Here is a 20,402-nt window from a genome sequence, read left to right as displayed (position 1 = left end):
GTGAGCATGGAGTTAGAGGGGAGAGAAGGAACATTTTTAGATAGATAGAAACCTAGTGACAGGATTGTCCCAACTCATCAAAAATAAGCTGAGGTTAAATTGTGGTAACACAGTCCCAAGTCTTTTAATCCAGTGTTTTCTGAGACTTGAGGAGTTCATGAAAGAATTTAACTGCTTTTTAGTCTGTGTCATAAATCCCACTTCCTGACACAGCCTGGGAGTCTCTGGAGCCAGAATGAAAGGGGGATTGTTCTGTGAAGAGGCAGACTGACACTTTAACATTGAGAAAGTACTCTCAGTTTACCTTTGAAGGAAATTCCAAACCAAAGTTGAATATACATCCATATTCTTGAGGTTAAAGGCTACCATTTATTAAGCCCAGACCTTCTTTAGGCTTTCAAAGGCATTAGCAGAAGAAAAGGAGGGAGGGCACCGGATCTCCTAAATGACCTTATAACATATAATCAATGACACTGCGTGAAATGAGGCAGGCAAACCGCAACTTCTGCACCAGACTATTTGAACAGTGCATGGTGCTGAAATAAGGTCTGGTGAATGTGCCAGATGAATAACTCAGATAAATGATATCCATTTCATTTAAACTAAACATGTACCTCATGAATTCAAACTGTTTTAACTCCATGGTTTTTGCCTATATATTTCTTGTTCCACAAATAGGTGGCATTTTGCTGAGGACATTTTTTTAAGGCAACAACAGTATTGTTAATATCCTTTCATCATTAATGAAGCAGGCTACTATTTATCAATTATATCTCCAGTCTCATAGTGCGAAACAGAATTTACATTTGTGTATGTGAAGCATTTTTGTCGAAATGAGTATCAACTCAAAGTTACTACAAGGAACTTTCATTTTGTGTTGATTTTAGTGTCCCCTGTGGACAAAAGCGGTAGTGTTTTCCCTGAATGAAGACTGCATTTCCCATGAGCACCACTGCCTCGTGTCATAAAAATCTTGGCTAGCGTTTGTATTTGTTTTGGAAGTGAAAGAAAGACTCTACTTATTTTGAATACTATTTTTCTTTTTTTCGACACAGCTGTTTGCAGGATGCATAGTGATGAGGGAATGTATCTATTTGTGGCTATGTAAGATTAATAATAGTAATTTGGTGATTGTGAAGCAAAGTAAACTTTGTTTTAGTACTGTTCATACACCTGGTCAGGTTACATGTAAGGCTGCATTCACCACCATATAACAAGTCTAACTTAACATCTAATGTTATGAAATGAAGAGAAATGTCCTTGTCCTAGTAACATCTTTGTACTCCCTCATGCTACAATGCTACATGTAATGTAAACGTCGTCTCTTCTGGTCTATGTGCTGTAAATTGTTTCGGTGGCAGGCATTTAGAATAATTATATATAAACAGCCAACAAACATTTTCTCACTGATGGTCTCGTTTGCATATGTAGGTCATATAGAGGCATCAGAGGCATCATGAGACTGATTCATTCAACCAGTTAAAAATTCCTTGTAACTTTAAGCGGCTGTAACTCTCTTAGCCCTCACCAATGGAAAGAAATGTTTTATAAATCAATTTTATCCTTCAATTAAGTGTATAGAAAAAATGCAGCCCTGCATTTTCATCAAGCCTATGAAATGTTGCCCCCCCCCAATGAGTAATGCGGAACAATACTGGCCCATGGTTGAACCTAATCGCAGATCCCTGCTGTAGATCGTACTATTTTGTTAAATTGTCCAAGGAAGAAGGTTGCGATAGCTGGTGCAGCAATTAGATGGTTTTCTACACATTTATCCAATCACAAGTTCTTTGTATTCATTGCTGACAAAGTGTCTGAATGTTCTCTTCTGACCTGTGGAGTTCTACTGAGGTCAGTCCTGGAACTACTTAATCTCCTTCTACATGCTCTCTTCAGTGCACCTTATCTAGTAGTTTAGCTGTATCTGTTATCATTGCTATGCTGATGTTCAGCTTTATGTCCTTGTGAAATCAGGGGAACTTTGGCTACTTTGCACATGCTAATTGTCCTGAAGAGACCTGTGTCTCATAGTTTTCTGCAGTTAAATACCAACCAAACTGAAGTTCTTGTCTTTGCCCCCAATCAGACTTTTGAAAATTTTGACAGCATGTAAAATCCATCTAACTCAGTGTTTGCATCTAGCTCTGAGCCATTTTTTGATTCCCAGTTTAGCATTGAATTCAATCAGTGGCTGCTCCCATACAGGTCTACCAGGCCTCTTCGGTCATTATAGTAAGGGCTTCGGTTGGTGTCCAATTCAAAGATCAAGGCTTGTGGTGACCGAGGTTTTCCTCCCAGGTTATGGAACAGTCTCACTCTGGGAATGGATCAGAAAAAGTTTTTCAAATCTCATCTAACATCATATTGGGGCTTCCTTAACCTGATCTGTTTTTTTAGCTACTTGTACTTCTTGGATTTGAAAAGTACAATATTAAAAGTGATTTTCATTCATTTGTAACTTTTATTTTCCATGTCCAAACAAAACAACCACTGTAACTCCTGGCAGTCTCCATACAGCATTTATGATGCAGGCCACTGATTTAGATATAGTTGTATTTTGCTGGTTTCTTTATTGCATATAAAGGAATAACTCACTGTTCTTCTACAGCATACAGACTTGTAGCTGCTTTGAGAGTTTTAACCACAAAATTGAAGCAATTAAATATGTTGCAAAACATTTTTACTGTCTGTATTGGTGAAGTTGTGCAGCTGAATTCTAATGCTGCATTCCTGTGAAATAAATGATAGTAGCTTTGGTTTTCTTGGCTCTGGGGTGTATGGAGTGTATGGTAATCAGGTCTACAACAATATTTGCTTCTAATTAAGGGACAGTAACTGAGCCAAAGTGCCTTCATTTTGAGGGCTTTCTTGGATGACTTCCTAGCCAGAGCAAAACAAGCAGGTTTGAAATCCAGGTATGAGGAATTATATGAAAGGTGAAATGGGAAAAAAAAATTAATAATGCCAATTCTGTAGTTTAAGCCATGAAGGGAGAAAAGTGCACCTTCAAATTTTGGTCTTTTTTATTTTTCGATTTCACGAGGCTAGTCAGATCAGTCAGTAGGTATACATGTAACGCAGAGAAACCTGACTTGATAGGCTTTTCATTCATCATGGTTCACTGGTTGCATATGCAAGTGTCATTTTCAAATTCACATTTTTATCATTATGTGCATTTTTAAATACTGCCATCACTTTTTTTTGAAAACTTAATAGCTGAATTCGCTAACGTGGCTATGCACAGAGGTTGGTCTTGCATCATCAGAATCACCACAACACTTCACTTACAGTAAGTCTTAATCTACTTATTCTAGTAAATGTTCCCTCCCAAAAGCAACAGTCTTATGTTGCATGAATAAATCAAACATTCTGTCATGCGAGTTTGATTTTTTTTTCTCATTTATGTGTTGATTTATTTAAAACACTCAGATGCAATTACATTAATTCCAGGTCTGTAATACAGTCGGAATCTGGACTATTCAAAGCATTTTAGATTTGACTGATATGAGTACAAAGCTGATCCATCCTGTGTTTGTACTCTGTGTGTGCCAACTATCAAAAGCAGCCCGCTGTGCTCAGTTAAAACACTGGAACTGTTTTCCAACACACAGTGTTACGAGCAAGTCGACCACAGAGTGGCACAAACAAATGAATGGCAGCCAACAGTTTCAATTAATCATATCCACACTGACACTTTGATACACGTCCACTACTCTCACTGCAGATTTGATTTTAGAAATGCAATAGAACACTACGCATTATATTTTTTTAAAAAAGCCCATAAAGAGAAATTATGATTAACTTTAATCATGTTCTTATTAACAACAATGACACTTCCCATCTCTCATGTAAATAGTAAAAAAAGACACACACCTCCATGTGGATATTTCCTCAGTGGGGTTAAGATGTGTATATTAAAGTGGGAGGTAATTTTCTTACACAGCTACAAACTGCAAATTTCACCTGGCACAGTCCTTCCACTGAGGTCATCCAGGAATGAAATTAAGGGCACTCTGTGTTGTACAGTCCAATTAACAGTTTATGTGGCAGCAATCCATCAGAGGATATTACTACACGCTGCACATACACACTGTGCTGATAGGACCTTTGTGCACATACACTGCTGCTCTGCTCCCAGGCCTTACTCGCTGCCATGTTTGGACCAAGTTCAAACTTTATGATTCTCTGACATAAATCTACAAGGGAACATAAGAGTTACTGCTACGGCAGTGCTGCGGTTCATTTGGTTTTTACCTGGACATATACTGTACTTGAGATCCTTACAACTGTTTCATCCTGACATGTTTCTCCTCTTCAGTTTGTTCAATGAAAGTGAAACAAAAGAAGAGAGCAACAATAATAGAATAATAAAATAACGAGAAACATACTCGTAATGTAGCAGGTATAATGTTCACCATGTTCACGATCTTAGTTTATCGTGTTAGCATGTTACCATGTGCTAGTACTGCAGAGTACAGGCTGATGGGAATATCATTACTTTTGTAGGTATTTGGTCATAAACCAAAGTATTGTACAAATTGAAATTTTGGCTAATTTATTCATTTATTTTTCTTTTTTTAAAAGGACATTCAAATTTCATGGGGATCCATCCATTAGTTGTCCATATATTTCACTGAAAACCAAAAATGTGGTTTTGCACCAACCCGAAAAGTCAAACAATGACCAAAGTCAGTCGGATTCAGAAGGGAAAAAGTCATGTTAATCTCTCCAATAGTTAAAATATTTTAATGGAATATTTCATATTCCACCAGAGTGGTGGAGCAACCAACAGACCAACATTACCATCCAGATCCATGCAGCTAGCATTGCTACAAATCATACCAGTACATCTACAGCTACAATGGTAATCAGTAGTGGTTGCTTGACTTTATGTTGTTTTAATGAAATAATAGAGTAAAAGCAGGGTTGACAGCAGGGCCGGAGCTAGACTCTCAGCACAGAGGGGGTGAAGCATTCTCAAGGGGCCCTTCTGATAAAGTCATTTTAGGGCTCTATCTTACGCCCGACGCAACGCAGTGCCAGGCGTGATGCAAGTATCTTTGTTAGTTTAAGACCGACACAGTTGTCATTTTCCCGTCCAGCACCCACATTGTTTAAATAGCAAATGCACTTGCGCCCATCTGAGCACCCATTGGTGTGTTGGTCTTAAAATGAAGTGTGGTCAGGTGCATTGTTAGCGTATTGCTATCTTGAGGCAGCAGAGAGCGATTGCACTATTGACCTACAAAAACCTGATCTGAAGTCAATGGCGCAGTGTTTCACTGTTATTTTAAGAAGCATTATCAAGACAGTAATACTAACCTACATAGGCGGGTGCACAACATAAACCCTGCTTGTTACACACACAGGACGCGCAGCAGTGCACAGGCATTCAAATGATGATAAATAAAAGGATTACAATGTGAAAGACTATTATTGTGTACATTAACATATTTTAAAAAATACATGTCATAATGCTTAGTCATAATATTTATCAGAATTAACTAATCGCAGTAATGACGGATTAAATTGTTTAATTATTTGACCAAATCCTGGCAATACACATAGGTATTTAAACAGACGGACAACGACAGATCAGACGCAGATCAACTTTCCTGCTGCATCAATACATGATGACATGAGGAACATATGAGGAGATGAATGAGGTGAAAACAATGATTCAACTAAAGAAGGAAATAAATCTGCACAGCTTCTAGCTGCTGCCAGCAGCAGGATCAGAACCTTGGAGATCTGATCAAGTCCTTATAACTGTGTTGGTGATTCTTTACATGATTAAAATTAATGATTTAATTTTCTAACAATATTTAATCAATATTCTTTAACATTTTTGAGAGTACAGCGATCAGGTTTCCATACTTTCAGCAGTTAAAACCCTGCTGATTTGACCTGTTATTCCATGAATGAACAAAACCATTAATAAACCTTTTCAAAAACCAAACGAAAATAACTTTGTAACAAATTAATGAAGAGGATCTTAAAGTGGTGGTCTGGGGGTGACCACGGGAGGGTCCAGGAGCAGCAGGGGCCAGTGTGCTCGTTATGGATCATGTGCTTTCATTTTGCATATGAGCAGATCCGTTTCCTCTGCAGAGAAGCGCTCCTTCTTACTACTTGGCAAATGCGCCATCATAATAGCAATCCGTCAAGGTGCCAGCACACCTGGCTTTTAAAGGGAATGGGAGATGACACTCTGACTGATTTATTGCATGTTACGCCAAAAAGGCATCCATGATTAATTAGGAGACTATGAAGAGCCCCTTTGAACCATGTGTCTGGCGCTCCGACCGTTTTTTTCTGCCATTAAAGTAGTGAAAGTGGATATAGACACACCCTAAATGCACTTGCACCATGAACTTCAGACCATGCGCTTTAGATCGTTAAAATTGGGCCCTTAAAATTCAGAACTGTAAAATAGCTGATTAATATCCTGTCTTATCCATAATCACAAATTGTCAGTTATTGACAACTAACATATTTTTGTGCCTATGATACTTAAATGTTACATACATAGTGTTCACATCTGGTTTATGGTGCTTATTTATTTTTTATGCATACAGTTTTTGATTGTTTGGCTATTATCGTTTTACATTTATACCACTTGATAAAGCAATAAAGTAGCATACCTTGATATAAAAAACAGCACTGGGAGACTCTATACTGTGCCCATGTTGCTCTCACTAACTTTAGACTGAAATGTTGGGGTGCTTGGGTTTGGTTTCATAAAGTAGATACCACGAAGGTTTACCTGTTTTGTGTGCAACAATACTCTTATAAACAAATGAAATGTCAAACTTCACAGTATATTTACTAATATAACACAAAATAAACAAAGCTGCAGGCCTGTGTGTCGCGGTGCGGCCGACTTAACCTCAAAGACACAGAAAATCAAACTTACAGTTCGATGTCAGACACGGGGAAACAATCCGTGGTCCAAAACATGAAACCAGACAGCAGCGAAGATGAAAACAGTTCGACGTCAGTCCTGGAACAACAGTTCTTGGTCAGCAGTAGGAAACCAGACGACAGCGAAGACGAAAACAGCTCGATGCCAGTCCCGGACCAATACTTCGTGGTCCGAAAGATGAAACCAGACGGCAGCGGACGTGAACTCTCCGTCAGAAAGCACAGACAGCCCTTCCCGGTCAGCAATGGCGTCCTCTGCTCCAGAGCTCACAGACTTTAGCTTAGCACAGCCACACACTCGCACAAACTGTCTCGCTAATCAACTGTGATTAAGCAAAAATGTGCGTAGTTGACTACAGCTACACTTTTCTTCTGTTTAGCTAAACATACACCAAAATATCTCAGTTATCGTCTCTCCGCATTTCTCCTGCTTCGTCTGTTTCTCTCTGTTTTCGTATCTCTCTCTCTCTCGTTGTTTTTTTTCCCAAATCCCGCCATTCGTGGTTCTCTTCCCTACCTACGACCAATTAACACAGGTGGTACCATGGATGTATTAGAAGAGCTGGATACCGGACTAAAAATGGCGCCCACTCAGCCCTATAGGAATTGCTCGCCTGGCGCATACGCCAAAAAAAGTTTCTAGCTTCCGGGTTTGCTTCCGCGTTGTGCGGCCCACTGAATATGCGCAGTAGTGTTTCCCCCGCTGGCCCCGCCCAAATTTAGGAATAAATTATTTAAATCTTAGTTAACTATTTTTCCTTTATTAAAACTAAATTACTTTTAGTTTACTGGTTTTACTAAGTTTTCCTTTAACTTTATTTGGAGCTAACTTATTTTAACCCCTATTTTCACACCGGGCTACAACCGTAATTAGAAAGTGGTGTAACCAAATGCAAACAAACTGTAATGCAAGTACACACACATGCACACACACATGCACACACACACACTGCAAACAGCCTGTTTGTTTATAGCGCATAGCTGAACAGGATGTAGCATCAGGAGTTGTGTGGGTCGATTATTATCCATCCCTCCAGCACATGCCCTGACGAACCCTTACTTTACTCATCTGGCTTTGCTCCAGCTTCTGTGTGTGTGTGTGTGTGTGTGTGTGTGTGTGTGTGTGTGTGTGTGTGCGCCTCTGGCTTGTACAGTTTCCAAAGAAATAAGCAACTTAATAGGAAGGGAAACCAAGCAGGAAAGAAAGGGTAGAAAAGTTGAGTGAGGCGGGTACAGAAACACTGTAGATATACTGTTGATATGAGGTGAAAAGGTGCAGAGGACTTGACGTAAAGATTGCTTCCTGTCCAACCTCCATAACAGATACTTGAGACACAGCTTTTTGCACATCCAATATTACAGTATTATTGTCTTTGCTATGTACCATTCACACGCTGCTTCAGCAACACATACTGACAATTTCAGAGTGCAGAGAGGAAAGAGAAAACAAAAACACATGCATTATTACAAAGTGCCTTGTGAAATGTGTACTTTGCCATCTGCTGTGTGTTTGTGTGGCGTGTTTGTGTGGTGTCACTTCTTATTTCTGTCAGCGTTACAAAGCTTTTCATTTGAATGGTTTTACAGTCTGTCGACTTGAAAGACAGTTATTAAATGGACTGCTTTTATATAGCGCTTTTCTAGTCTACCGACCACTCAAAGCACTTTACAACACAACAAGACAACATTCACCCATTCACACACACACACATTCATACACTGATGACAGAGGCTGCCATGCAAGGTGCCAATCCACTCATCAGGAGGAGTTTCTAATACTCATTCACACACACACTCGCAGCAATTTGGGCGTCATGTGGACCGGAGGAGGCGGGAATGGAACCACTGACCTTCTGAATAGAAGTGGGGGGAGAAGGGGAAAGAGGAAAAATGAGGAGAAAATGAGGAAAAAAGAAAAGATGAGAGAGAGGCTGAAATACCCCAGTTGTTTAACAGTTTCATAGTTGCTACTTAGTGGAATTTTGATTTAATAGCTGAAATTGTGCAGTTTCTGTTAGATATGGGAAGATTGATGCGTATCCAAAGGTTGCTGGTTCAATTCCCACCTAACGCAGTGGATCTGAAGCTTACTGGTGAGCTTAGTGAGTTGTCTTTACACCTTAGAAAGAAATACTGTCCACTACTGTGTACCTAACAATGTTGTTTTGGTTTATTTTGATATTTTTAAGATGCTTGTGAAACAAATTCTAAATAAATTTGAGATTGACTTTTGGACAAATCATCCAAAGTAAAGTTTCTTATTTAAATTTGCACTGCAGGTAAGTATAAATGTATCCTACTATATTTGGTCACTATTAAAAGTAGTTTGGTATGTATTCAGTTGCCTGTTAACTAGGTGAGTGTATGAACATCAGTTTCGTTAAGGTCACATATCAAGGTGATAATGCAATATAATTTCTCTCTTTTTTAAACAGAGTGTCTGACGGGTAAAACCAAGTATTCTCTTAGATTTTTCTCTCTTCACTACAGTTAAGTGTGAAGGGTCATTAACAGGGAAGTATAAAGGCAGGTATTAGACTCAGCAGTTCAGGGTTTTATATGTAGACTTGACTATTTTGGACGACACTGAAATCAAGACCTCATTCATTCATAAACAACTGGCATATTTAATGACTTTTAAGGCTCAACATCTGTAAAATTGAATTTAAGACAATTACTTTTCAGACCCACAGACACCCTGATTTCACTAGTGTACAACTAGTTTACGTCATATTCAAGTAATATTTTCATAGACTCAAAGAAATGACTGACTGCATGTTTTAGAACAAAACTTTGTATTAAAGTTTATTGTTTGACACCAGTTAGGAAAGAGAGAGCCTCAACAACAAGACAACAAACTCATACATTCTACAAAATGTGTAAAATGTGAAAAAGTATAAATGGTATGCATCATGGTATACAGAACAGCAATCGAAGTGAAAGTGGTTGGGGCTTGAGGACAGGCAGAGGTTGCTTGGGGGAAGACAAACAGGACCAGAAGCAGGAGGCTGTGGAAAAAGCTGCTTCTGGGTTGATGGCTTTGGCTTGATAGCCTGTAGGGCAGCAGTGACAGCTTCAGCCCGCCACTTTGTCCTTGCCAATCCTGCAGTGCTAGGGGGCAGGTTAAGCTGTACAGGGGTCCGTTTCACAAAGCAGGTTCAACAAACTCTGAGTCTAATCCTGAACTCTGAGTTGATCTACTCTGAGATAAGAAACTCTGAGTTTCCGGTTCCAGAACAGCTGATTTGAGTCAGTTTATTCAACTCGGAGTAGTTTCACCTGGAGTTAAGCGCGTGCACCACAACTATAAAAAGCCAGCATCAATGGAGCCCCGATTCAACGAGTCACCATGGCAACGGGGAAGAGGAGGGCTGCGTTTTTCGCCCCACCAGAATTAGAAATCTTAATGCGATAATACGGCGAGTTTGAACATGTTTTCAAAAAGAAGTGCAACACCGCTGCAGCTGCAAAAGAGAGGGAGACGGCGTGGGAGAACATCGCTGCTCGGGTCAATGCCTAAGTTTAAATGTAGTACTTTGCAATCACAATAATATTACAGAGGAAAACTGCTTGATTGGTCGCCTATTAATTTATTTTATTTAGGTCCAATCCCGCGAGGGAGAAGCGCACTTGGCAGCAGTTTAGGATAAAATATAAAAACATTGTTCAAACAGGTGAGACCTCGGCATAATCTCATGGGGGTACCTCACTTTGATCATGTTTTACATTGTAAAGTAAATATTAAGTGGCTGTTTGACTGTGCAGTTGTTTTATCCCCAACATAATGCTGGTTTCACACACATAAATGTCTTCTCATCTACATCATGTTCTGTTAAATAATTAATCCTATTTAAATTAACACAGACTTCTACTCGGCCAACAGAAAGAAGGCAGATGTCCGTAAAACGGGTGGTGGTCCAGCACCGCCACCTCTAACGGAGGCAGAGGAGCTGGCCCTAAGCCAGAATTTAGGAAGGCCAGTGGCTGGCCCCGACACTGTACAAAAAACTTCCGTTTGCAAAGAAACGCAGCGCAACATACAATATCTGCTGGGATGTGAGAGCATGATTACGATTAGTAATGTTGCAAATGTAAGGACGGATTAGGTTGTGTATGTAGATGATGGACTGTGACGTGAAACGGTACCGCTCAAAAAGATAATTGTCTGGAAATGCTAGAACATCTATGCGTGGTCTGATAACCATCTCTCAACGAATATTTAATTCTCTGCGCAGTAATGCTGCACCTTCATCCACGGGATCGTTATCAAAAGGACATGCCATGTTAGTGAAAAAGTCGCCACCTACTGTGCCTAATGGACTTCTAATATACTGACTCTGATTTTTTTAAATGATTTTTTTAAATGACAGACGGCAGAACCAGGCTACGCCAAAACTCGCCTGCTGACTGAATGAATGAGGAAATCAAATGGAGTGTGTGGCTCTGAAAGAGGGCGGAGACTGAGAGAAACTCGAGGTTCATTGAGAAAAACCTGGTCCCGACCAGGTTAGGTTCATAGAGTCTGTTACTACGGTAACTGACCGAGAGCTTAAGTTACCCCTCTCTGTGAAACAGGCTAGAGTTATCCCTCTTTCTCTGGTTTGAGTTACCTCCCTTTTTGAAACGGAAAACTCAGAGTTTCCCTCATTTCAGGGTTAACAGACCCTGAGTTTTCACTAAACCTGCTTTGTGAAACGGACCCCAGGACTGTTGGGCTCATCCACAACCTGAAAAAAGACAACAAACAAGTAATGGCATCACTTATGTTATGTAAACAATACTATGGGATCATTACCCTTTGGGTGTTTTCTTTTCCAGCTCTTGTTCAAGCCCCCTTACCAGCTGTCCTTCATGCAGGAGTGGTGCCAGCGGGTTTAACAGAAAGGGCAGCAGGCTGGGTGGACACAGAGAAGGCTGCAGGCTATGTGGAGCCGGAGAAGGCCGCAGGTCGTGTGGAAGCAGAGGAGGCCTCAGGCTCTGTGTGGCGAGACTAAGGTTAGGCTTCAGTGCTGAGCTACGTGAGCCACCAAACCATGGTTTGACAAACTGGGAGAGTATGAAATGTCACAAATTAAATGATCACAGAGGTGTACAGGTCTAAGCAATATACATGTACTTAAAAAGTGTTTTGGAACTTTGTCATTGTGTTGCTACAGTTTGAAGGTTTTGCTTTTGATTTGATTTTAGTAGTGCTAAGTACCATTTCAAGGTTTAGTTTCGGTCACACTTGACCAGCAGAGGGTACAGCACCACTGGTAGAAACTGCAGTAGAGCCAGCAGCTGTTGAAGGAGCTGGGCCAGCTGCAGCAGCAGATGTGGCTGTCTGCTCATGAGGTGTCTGATAAAATAACAAAGATACCCACACCCATGAATACAAGTCAACATATATTATGGTTGCATCTTTAGTCTATTTCTATCCTTTAAGTATCCCAATTAACTTGACCTTCCAAGTGTGAAATCCACACATGCAGCCCTGTGCTCCACCAAACAAACATCTGTCCCTGATGTTGGAGTGGACACTTTCCTATCTGTAACAAACCAAAATTAAAATTCACCAGAATATATGGCATTAATTGTTGGTACTGACATATACAAATAGCTATACCTTATTATAAAGGTCATGCCATGTCTTTTACCTAGGGGCTGGGCTATTCCCAGCGTCGGTAGACCAAACACATGTAGTGGCAAACCCCCATGGAATAGTGCCTCTTGGGTTTAGATGCCATCTGAGATTAAAATGGAAGTACGGCAGTAGGTCATGTGCTCAATGGGGTCCTCTCTCTTTCTCCAAAAAGACAAAACTATTGTATAAGATTTAATAAAATAATTCTATATTACAGGCATGACCATGAAATCACTAATTTCTATAATCTAAATCTAATCTACAATTTGCTTATTGGGAAGCATCTTGTAACTTTGTTTAGAAAGGGTCTTGAGGCCTAAATGATTCTTATAATAATCATTATTATGATTGTCTTATTATTAAGTCTGGGTTTTGTGTTGGTTGAGCTGCAATTAGCTGTGGTGTAGAGTCCACAGCGAGGTTTGGTAGCTGCACAGCCTGGATGGAGCCGTGGGCTGTAGGCAAGTCTTTGTGGATGCAGCGGTGTTGACCCACCGGTGAATCAGGGTTAAGACTCGCTTCAGGCTGAGCTGTGGAAGAGTCTTCCTGTTGGCTTAACTCTCAGTGTGGCCGCACTGCTGTCAGCAAGTAAGCTGAGATCCAGTTCAGACATTGCTGCTAGTTTGAGTTGAAGATTCAGGATTGGACTTGGTCGAAAAAGAAAAGAGATGTCTTAATAGAGGAATTGTATCTGAGCTCATGTGTTCCTGGAGACCAGCTGTTTGGGTAAGACAGGCAGAGTTTTGGGTGTGTTTTAAATGTTTTCACGCCTAAGTTTACACATGTGAATATAACATTTCGGTGATAGATAGATAAACTTTCAGAAACATACTTTCAAATATAAACTCAACATAACTCTTATTTCATAATTGTAGGAACATCCACATTTATTAGAATAAATTCCTCTTTTGATCAGAGCACCACTTCCCTCATTTTTCAACGGTGCCAGGAAGAGACACAGAAACACTTTTATCAGTCTCATGTCTGAAGTAGTGTGTTACGATACAAGGATCTAATTCTCTGCTTTGAATGGAAGCCACAGACATTGACATACTGTTAAATGCATATTTATTTAACTAAAATGGTTAACAAATGAATAGATGAGAGTAATCAACCAGAATGAGTGTAATATGTTCTAAATGGTGAATTATAAGTTATGAATGACTGATGGTGAAATGTTACCGGAGAATAAGTTGAGGCTGAGGTTATCTAACTAATCAACTTTAACTGGAGAGTTCAGTTCAAACGACACCAACTCTTAATCACAGAAGCAGGTGGAGATCAGGAGAGGTTTGGTTATCCTACATTTTGTAGTGGTGTCCTCAAATGAAGTGATGACTCAGCGGTCTGCCTGCTGTGTCAGGCTGATGAGAAACTTGCTGTTTCAGCTCTGGTGTCCCAGCGGATGTTTTCCACTTGGGAGTGTTGCAGGAGCCTTAAGACAAAGCGTTGTTTTAACAGTTTCTTCAGGTGATTTGCTGAATCACCACAGGGTTTAACCTTTAGATGAAGGAGACAAAGTGATCTGACACGTCTCTGGTATCACAATGTTGAAGATGTCTTGATCCGTGGAGAGCAGGTCATTTTACTTTGAAGTGTCCTGACTGACTATACTGACTTTCTTACTAAATAAATCCAAAAATAAACTTGCCAGCCAAACATAACTATTCTTCATGATATATATACGTGTGAAAGAATTTCAACATAAAGTTTGTTTCACCGAAGTTAGAACACTGCATGTAGCTTAAGAAAAGACAAAACACGTGATTTCCCTGAGTTGATTTCTTGAAATTAAGTTTAAATCAACTCTTATATGTTTCACCATGGTCACTCATATTTAAACATGAATAACATAGTTCAATACATCACTTAAATATTCACAGACTTTACTACTGTTACTACTATCCAATACCTGGAGAGATAAGGAAACAGATTTTCCGTCCATGTGTACATGGAGTTATTGGTCCTCTCTTGTGGTTCATAAATGACCCCAAAGGTCATTTATGCTTTTAATTCAGGCCATAATTTAGTTATTGGTCAGAAATGGTCTCTCAGGAGGTCTTTTCTATCTCCATCACAGAGTTTAACTTTGGTCAGTGTTATGTTTGTCAGACCCCCACTTGGCAAAGAGGTCAGTTTAGGGTTCCAGAGGTGAGGCATATTTGAAATTAAAGAAGAGTTGTTTAATCCCATGAAATTAAAGAAAAGGCTGCAATGTGTTCTACATCAAATTACAGCTGGCTACTGACAGCATTACTGCATACAGTTACTGTACACATAACTTTTACAGTATATCCTTATGAACATTTGACAAGTTTAATACAAAAGATTTGTAATAAATTACATCAGAAATGTGAGTAAATTCTGATTTATTTACTGTGAAAAATGCGGGGGAATTTTGCCACTGTGGGGAATTTAGGATTGGTAAGAAATGGACATGGGGAAGTGGTTGAAGGTGCTACAGGAGGCACCACTGTACACAAAATAACTCAAACAACAGTATCGGTCAATAATATTATAATGTTAATAGTGACTTTCATTTGAGGCTGCAGCACAGTGTGGGACTGCAACAAAAAAATGTGACCTATCTCCACTCAGCAAGAACCCGTACATTCACCCTGTTTGCCCAAATTCAATTCCGATGCCAACAGGAGGTGACAAATCAAAACTTGATAACAAAATGCAAACCGTCCTCCCGTAAATATCAATAAGCAGCAGTTGTTCCAGAAAGATACTGAATGTAAAAGCTGCTACAATCACCTGTCTCTCCCCTTTAACATCCTCTGCTGTAAAACATCATAAACAGGCAGGGGTGGTAAAGATGAGTGTATTGTGTGCAGGTTTACTGATGTCACATTACAGGATTTTTTCTTTATTTTTTTCATCTTCCTGTAAGTTGACTATTATGGAAAGCTGCCTTCTGCAGTTTAAAGGCCCCATGAAATGATATGTACTTCCCTTTACCACAGGATGTTACAGTAAGGCATAAGGCAATAATATTTTACCTTTTACAGACTTTTGTAACTATAAGTAATCAATTTTAGCATTATAGTTAGGTGTGAAAGTATAAGTTCAGGCATAACTTAATGTTGTTTATATTGGTCAGGTTTAAGGTGAAATTCTTCTCATCCACAGCAAAAGGAGTTATAAAGATTGCTTATTTTTGTATTTTTTAAAATACATTTTATGCTTTTATAGAACAGCTAGCAGTAGAGAGATGGCAGGAAATAGAGAGAGAGAGAGAGAGAGAGAGAGAGAGAGAGAGAGAGAGAGAGAGAGAGAGAGAGAGAGAGAGAGAGAGAGGTGGGAATGACAAAGGTTTTAATTCAGTTTTAATGTTAAACGCACAATATGTAATTTCAGCCGCTAGGGGTCTCTCATTCAAAACAATAACAAAAGACGGAGTGTGATGACGGTGTGAAGTAGCAAGGGATCATGGGAGTTGTTGTCTTCGTTGTTAAATAACCAGCTTCACCGAGATAGGATTACTCCAGTGTTAATCGTTCAGGATGTTTTTACCGGGAGCCGAATTACCCGCAGAGGTCTCCTCCTCTCCAGAACAAACGGACCCGGCGATTACAGGTAAAAACACTAAATAAAGCTGTTTCACCTAAAAAAAACAGTGTTTCTCCGACGATGTACGGTGACCACCGGACGTCCGGTACGGGCTGTTAGCCGAGCTGCTGCTAACACTTGTTCGGTTTATTTCTCTTATAACTTTAGATCCAGACGTTCGGCCGGTTTCTCCCGGGAGCCGAATTATCCACAGAGGTCTTCTCCTCTCCAAAAACAAACGTACACGCAGATTATAATCGTTAAAATACTAATTAAAGCTGTTTTACCTAAAAAATCAGTGTTTCTCCGACGATGTACGGCGACGACCGGACGTCCGGTACGGGCTGTTAGCTGAGCTGATGCTAACACTTGTTCGGTTTATTTCTCTTATAACTTTAGATCCAGACGTTCGGCCGGTTTCTCCTGGGAGCCGAATCATCCGCAGAGGTCTCCTCCTCTTCAAAAACAAATGTACATGCAGATTAAAATCGTTAAAAATACTAATTAAAGCTGTTTCACCTAAAAATCAATATTTTCCGACGATGTTCGGCGACCACCGGACTTCCTGGAGGGGCAGTTAGCCGAGCTGCTGCTAACGTTTGCCAAATTTATTTCTCTGATAACTTAAGATCCAGACGTCCAATGACTAAAATCTTTCTTCTGGCTAAAAGATATAGTTAAAGGCGACCTAAATTTATCATGAAAATGTGGCTTAAAACTGAATAAAAGTCCATTTATAACAGTTTCTGTGGAACAACCACAACACAGATGTATTATCTTGTATGTGTGTAAGTTACTCTTTGGTAGACGCCATTGTAGCGGACAAACACAGCGAAAAGGCAAGATGGAACAATAGGAGTCGAAACCCTATAATCTGAAGTTATGAGTTAAGAATGGAAACTAGGAGAGTCTAAATCAGTAGCTCTCTTCCAATGGGAACTTTTCCTGATCCAGACTGGCCAACTTATTCATAGTTTTCAAGATCCACGCAGACTTCAGCCTTCTCACTACAGCACATCTAACTCCACTCTCCACTAGAAGCTGCTCCAGGGAGCGAGAAAGTGTTTCTAAAAAATCTCCACTAACTTCCTTAAACCCTGGTGCTTTCATAATTGGTAACTTCATTTGACAATTCAGAACTAAACTGTTGTACTGCTGATTTGACTCGCTGCTTCTCAGGTAACAGTCATCTCATCTGTTTTATCAGGTCTCTTATACCAACTACACAATAGATAACTCTGCATCATTCATTTCAATCAGCTATAGTCTTGTGTGCCAGTTTTTCCTTTCTCTGTGTGTCTTGTTTGTAATCTGTTGTAGTGTTAAGAACTTGTAGTGTGAATCATAAATGTGTATGTAACTAAAAGTGATCTTCTCTGTGCTTGCATCTCAGTCACTTAACCTTAAAAGACCTTATACCCTTGCAAAATCATAATTAAGATTAATAACAATTATATTTCCAATTGACCTTTCTTGTGTGTCCAACAAGAACGACTATTTCCCTGTTATTATACATACTTTAATATGAGTCATGTCACTTGATGAATCATTTCATATTTAAGTCATGCACAATAATAATTCATAATTCCTCTTTAAAATGATCAAATTCCCACAACTCACTATACTGAAACATGTTTGAGTAAAGTGGTAGAAGATATACATGTATTTTAATCTATGATGCTTTTTTTTTTTGTCTTTTGTCCTGGATTAATATTTGTCACCTTGTCTAACATCGCCTGCATTTTATAAGCTGTTTAACCTTGTATATTTAGGACAGTATTGCTCTCACACCAAAGACACTACAACACACAATATTTAGCTAGCTGTTGGTCCTTGCCTATTAGCCGACAAACAACAATACATTAACTACTTAAAGTCTTGTGCCAAAAAGTTTGCTTACATTCACATATTATGCTGAACATTTATTGCAGGTTTTCTTAGGCTCCTGTGTTTTTTGGGCCATAGAACATTCACACTTTTCTCTGGCCGAGCCAGATGACAGCATGTGCAATAGAGACTTCCTTTTATTGAGCCAACTGACCTCCTGTTGGATCCTCCTCCCAGGAGCTGGGGGCTGTGTGGCTATTTGGCTGTAGTGACCAAAACGAGGTCTGAAGGTCACATGACATCCTCTGCTCCAGTCAGACTTTTTGCCAAACACATTATCATGCTGAAAAAAAATAGGCATCACACATACACAATTTTAGACTAATTAGGTCCAATATGGTTCAAATCCACCCCCTTTCAAGTAAAACAGGTTGGACAAAATATCAGAAACACCTTTTTTTTAGTCCCAGTCCAACCCGATCCAATGCAGCACCAACAATACAGCCTCAACACACAGAGGACTGTTCCATTCCACTGAATTAAAGTACTTCCTATAGAGGTTTCTACTGGTCACTTAAACTATGTGACTAACTGGATAAAAGAGCCTCTAAAAACCTATAACTTCAATTTTGTATGAAAATTTCAACAGACTGTAAAGCTGTTTATATGCTGAATGTATTGTATATTAAGAAACTAATAAGGAACTGTACCAACACACACACACACACACACACACACGGGAAACAGACAGTTGTGTGAAAGATGAAAGGCTTCACAGATGCTTCAATCTGGTGACTGTGGTGGTCACAAAGTGTTTCTGACTTCATCCTGAAATTATTGAAACAGCCTTTAAACTTGTTCAGCAATGTGTTTGTACTATCATCTATTAATATAGGGGCATCTAGGTGCATGCGGTGCCGTAAAATTGCCAAAAATTCCATGGCAGTTGTGTCAAGACAGCTGTCATTGTGACAGATTCCAAAAATAAAGAGCATCCCTTGTCACCTTTTGATCTAAATATAATATGTGGTGTGGTTTGGCCTGTGAGCTGACTCTGTATAGATTATTATTATCATGATTTCATTTGTCTTGTTTCTTTAATAGTATCCAAGGAGAATGTCATGAGAGTGTATGATGTCGTCTTTTTACTCTTTAGAGCCACTAGTTTCTGAACTGTGAGATAATAAACTACCTATTGGCCATCTTGAAAACACCTAAATCCAACCTGAATACACACACACACACACACACACACACACACACACACACACACACACACTCTGTCGCCCTGTCAGCATGTAATCAGGCTGACACTTTTGACAGCCTCACTGGAATACAAACTGGAAAATAATAATCTGCAGCAGGTTGTGACTCTCTCTCTGCGTGTGTGTGTGTGTGTGTGTGAGAGAGAGAGACTGACAAGGGACCTTAATGTAGAGTGACGTTGAGAGAGGCAGAGAGAAATCCCATCATCATACAGATTCCCCAAGGCTTCATTGATTAAATCCTACTTGAATACACACACACACACACACACACACAGAGCTACATAGCACATATTCTACAGACATATGCAGACAAAGAAAACATGCTTATTTAGGTCCTGCAGTGCTGTTGCCTTCTATAGAGATAGTCCTCTTAAGAAAAATGAAAGCATTAGTTTCCACAAAATACCCCCAAACATGAGTTTACATTCAAGTAGCAGAACCCTCTAGTGGCCGTAGGATTTATGTGTCTTGACTGCCAGGAGCAAAGGAGGAAATCAGGTGAGTACACGGCGAAAAAGTCAGCAGATGGAGGAGATCGGGGTTGATGGATGGTTCAACAAAATGTTTGATTTTAACGCAGGAGATCACTGTTCACTTCTTGTTTCCAACCACAAATAAACATAGTGTTTTTTTTAGTATTTGTAGTATTGTTGGTCTTTCTAACCCAAATCACAATGTTCCTCTAACCTTCACCAAGACATTTTGGTGCCTAAATTTAACCAAACCTTAAAGGAGTGCATCTGACAAGTACCTGGAGCACAGTTGTTTTGAGAATAAGTTGTCCTTTAATACTGACTGCTGATGTGGCAAGTTGCACAGAAAGGGGTCTAATCAAAGAAATATTCTAATGTACCAAGCATGACAGGAGAAAATTTCAATGCAGTCCTGCCAATAAACATCAGAGATTACACTCATTTAAAGCTGAAGGGCCTTATTTATCTTATACTGGACCTTTATAACTTAGGACTTCTGAGCAGTAAAGGACAAGAAACAGTCTAGCACATAACACCCTGTAAAATGGTGAACTGTCAATCTTACACTTCAGTTTTTATACACAAAAAAAAATATGATGTGTTAATTAGTGAGCTTTGGAAGAGCTGGTAGGCGGATTTTGGTTTCCAGTCTGCATGCTCAGCTAAATTAACCATCTGCTGACTCCAGCTTCATATTTACCGTACTGACATGAGAGTGGTATCAATCTTCTC

General features: G+C 39.6%; 1 protein-coding gene and 1 long non-coding RNA gene across 2 annotated transcripts in view; both read right to left on the bottom strand.

The window, feature by feature from the left end:
- Nucleotides 1-7,535, bottom strand: part of LOC121901382 — a 36,791-nt gene extending 29,256 nt beyond the window's left edge. The window contains exon 1 of the long non-coding RNA XR_006097269.1: nt 6,917-7,535. This is a non-coding gene — a long non-coding RNA (uncharacterized LOC121901382). The remainder of the gene's footprint in view (nt 1-6,916) is intronic.
- A 2,211-nt stretch (nt 7,536-9,746) lies between these two features.
- Nucleotides 9,747-19,134, bottom strand: LOC121902271 (protein TRACHEARY ELEMENT DIFFERENTIATION-RELATED 7A-like). Its single transcript, XM_042419528.1, has 4 exons — nt 18,144-19,134; nt 11,764-11,901; nt 11,631-11,651; nt 9,747-10,061 (listed from the first exon to the last, which is right to left on the bottom strand). The coding sequence occupies exons 1-4, from the start codon at nt 18,288-18,290 to the stop codon at nt 9,747-9,749; spliced, it is 621 nt and encodes a 206-aa protein (XP_042275462.1). The 5' UTR covers nt 18,291-19,134.
- Between the last annotated feature and the right edge of the window lie 1,268 nt (nt 19,135-20,402).

This window comes from Thunnus maccoyii, chromosome 8 (assembly GCF_910596095.1).
Source record: "Thunnus maccoyii chromosome 8, fThuMac1.1, whole genome shotgun sequence".
Lineage (NCBI taxonomy): Eukaryota > Metazoa > Chordata > Actinopteri > Scombriformes > Scombridae > Thunnus > Thunnus maccoyii.
This window is presented reverse-complemented; position numbering and strand designations above follow the sequence as displayed.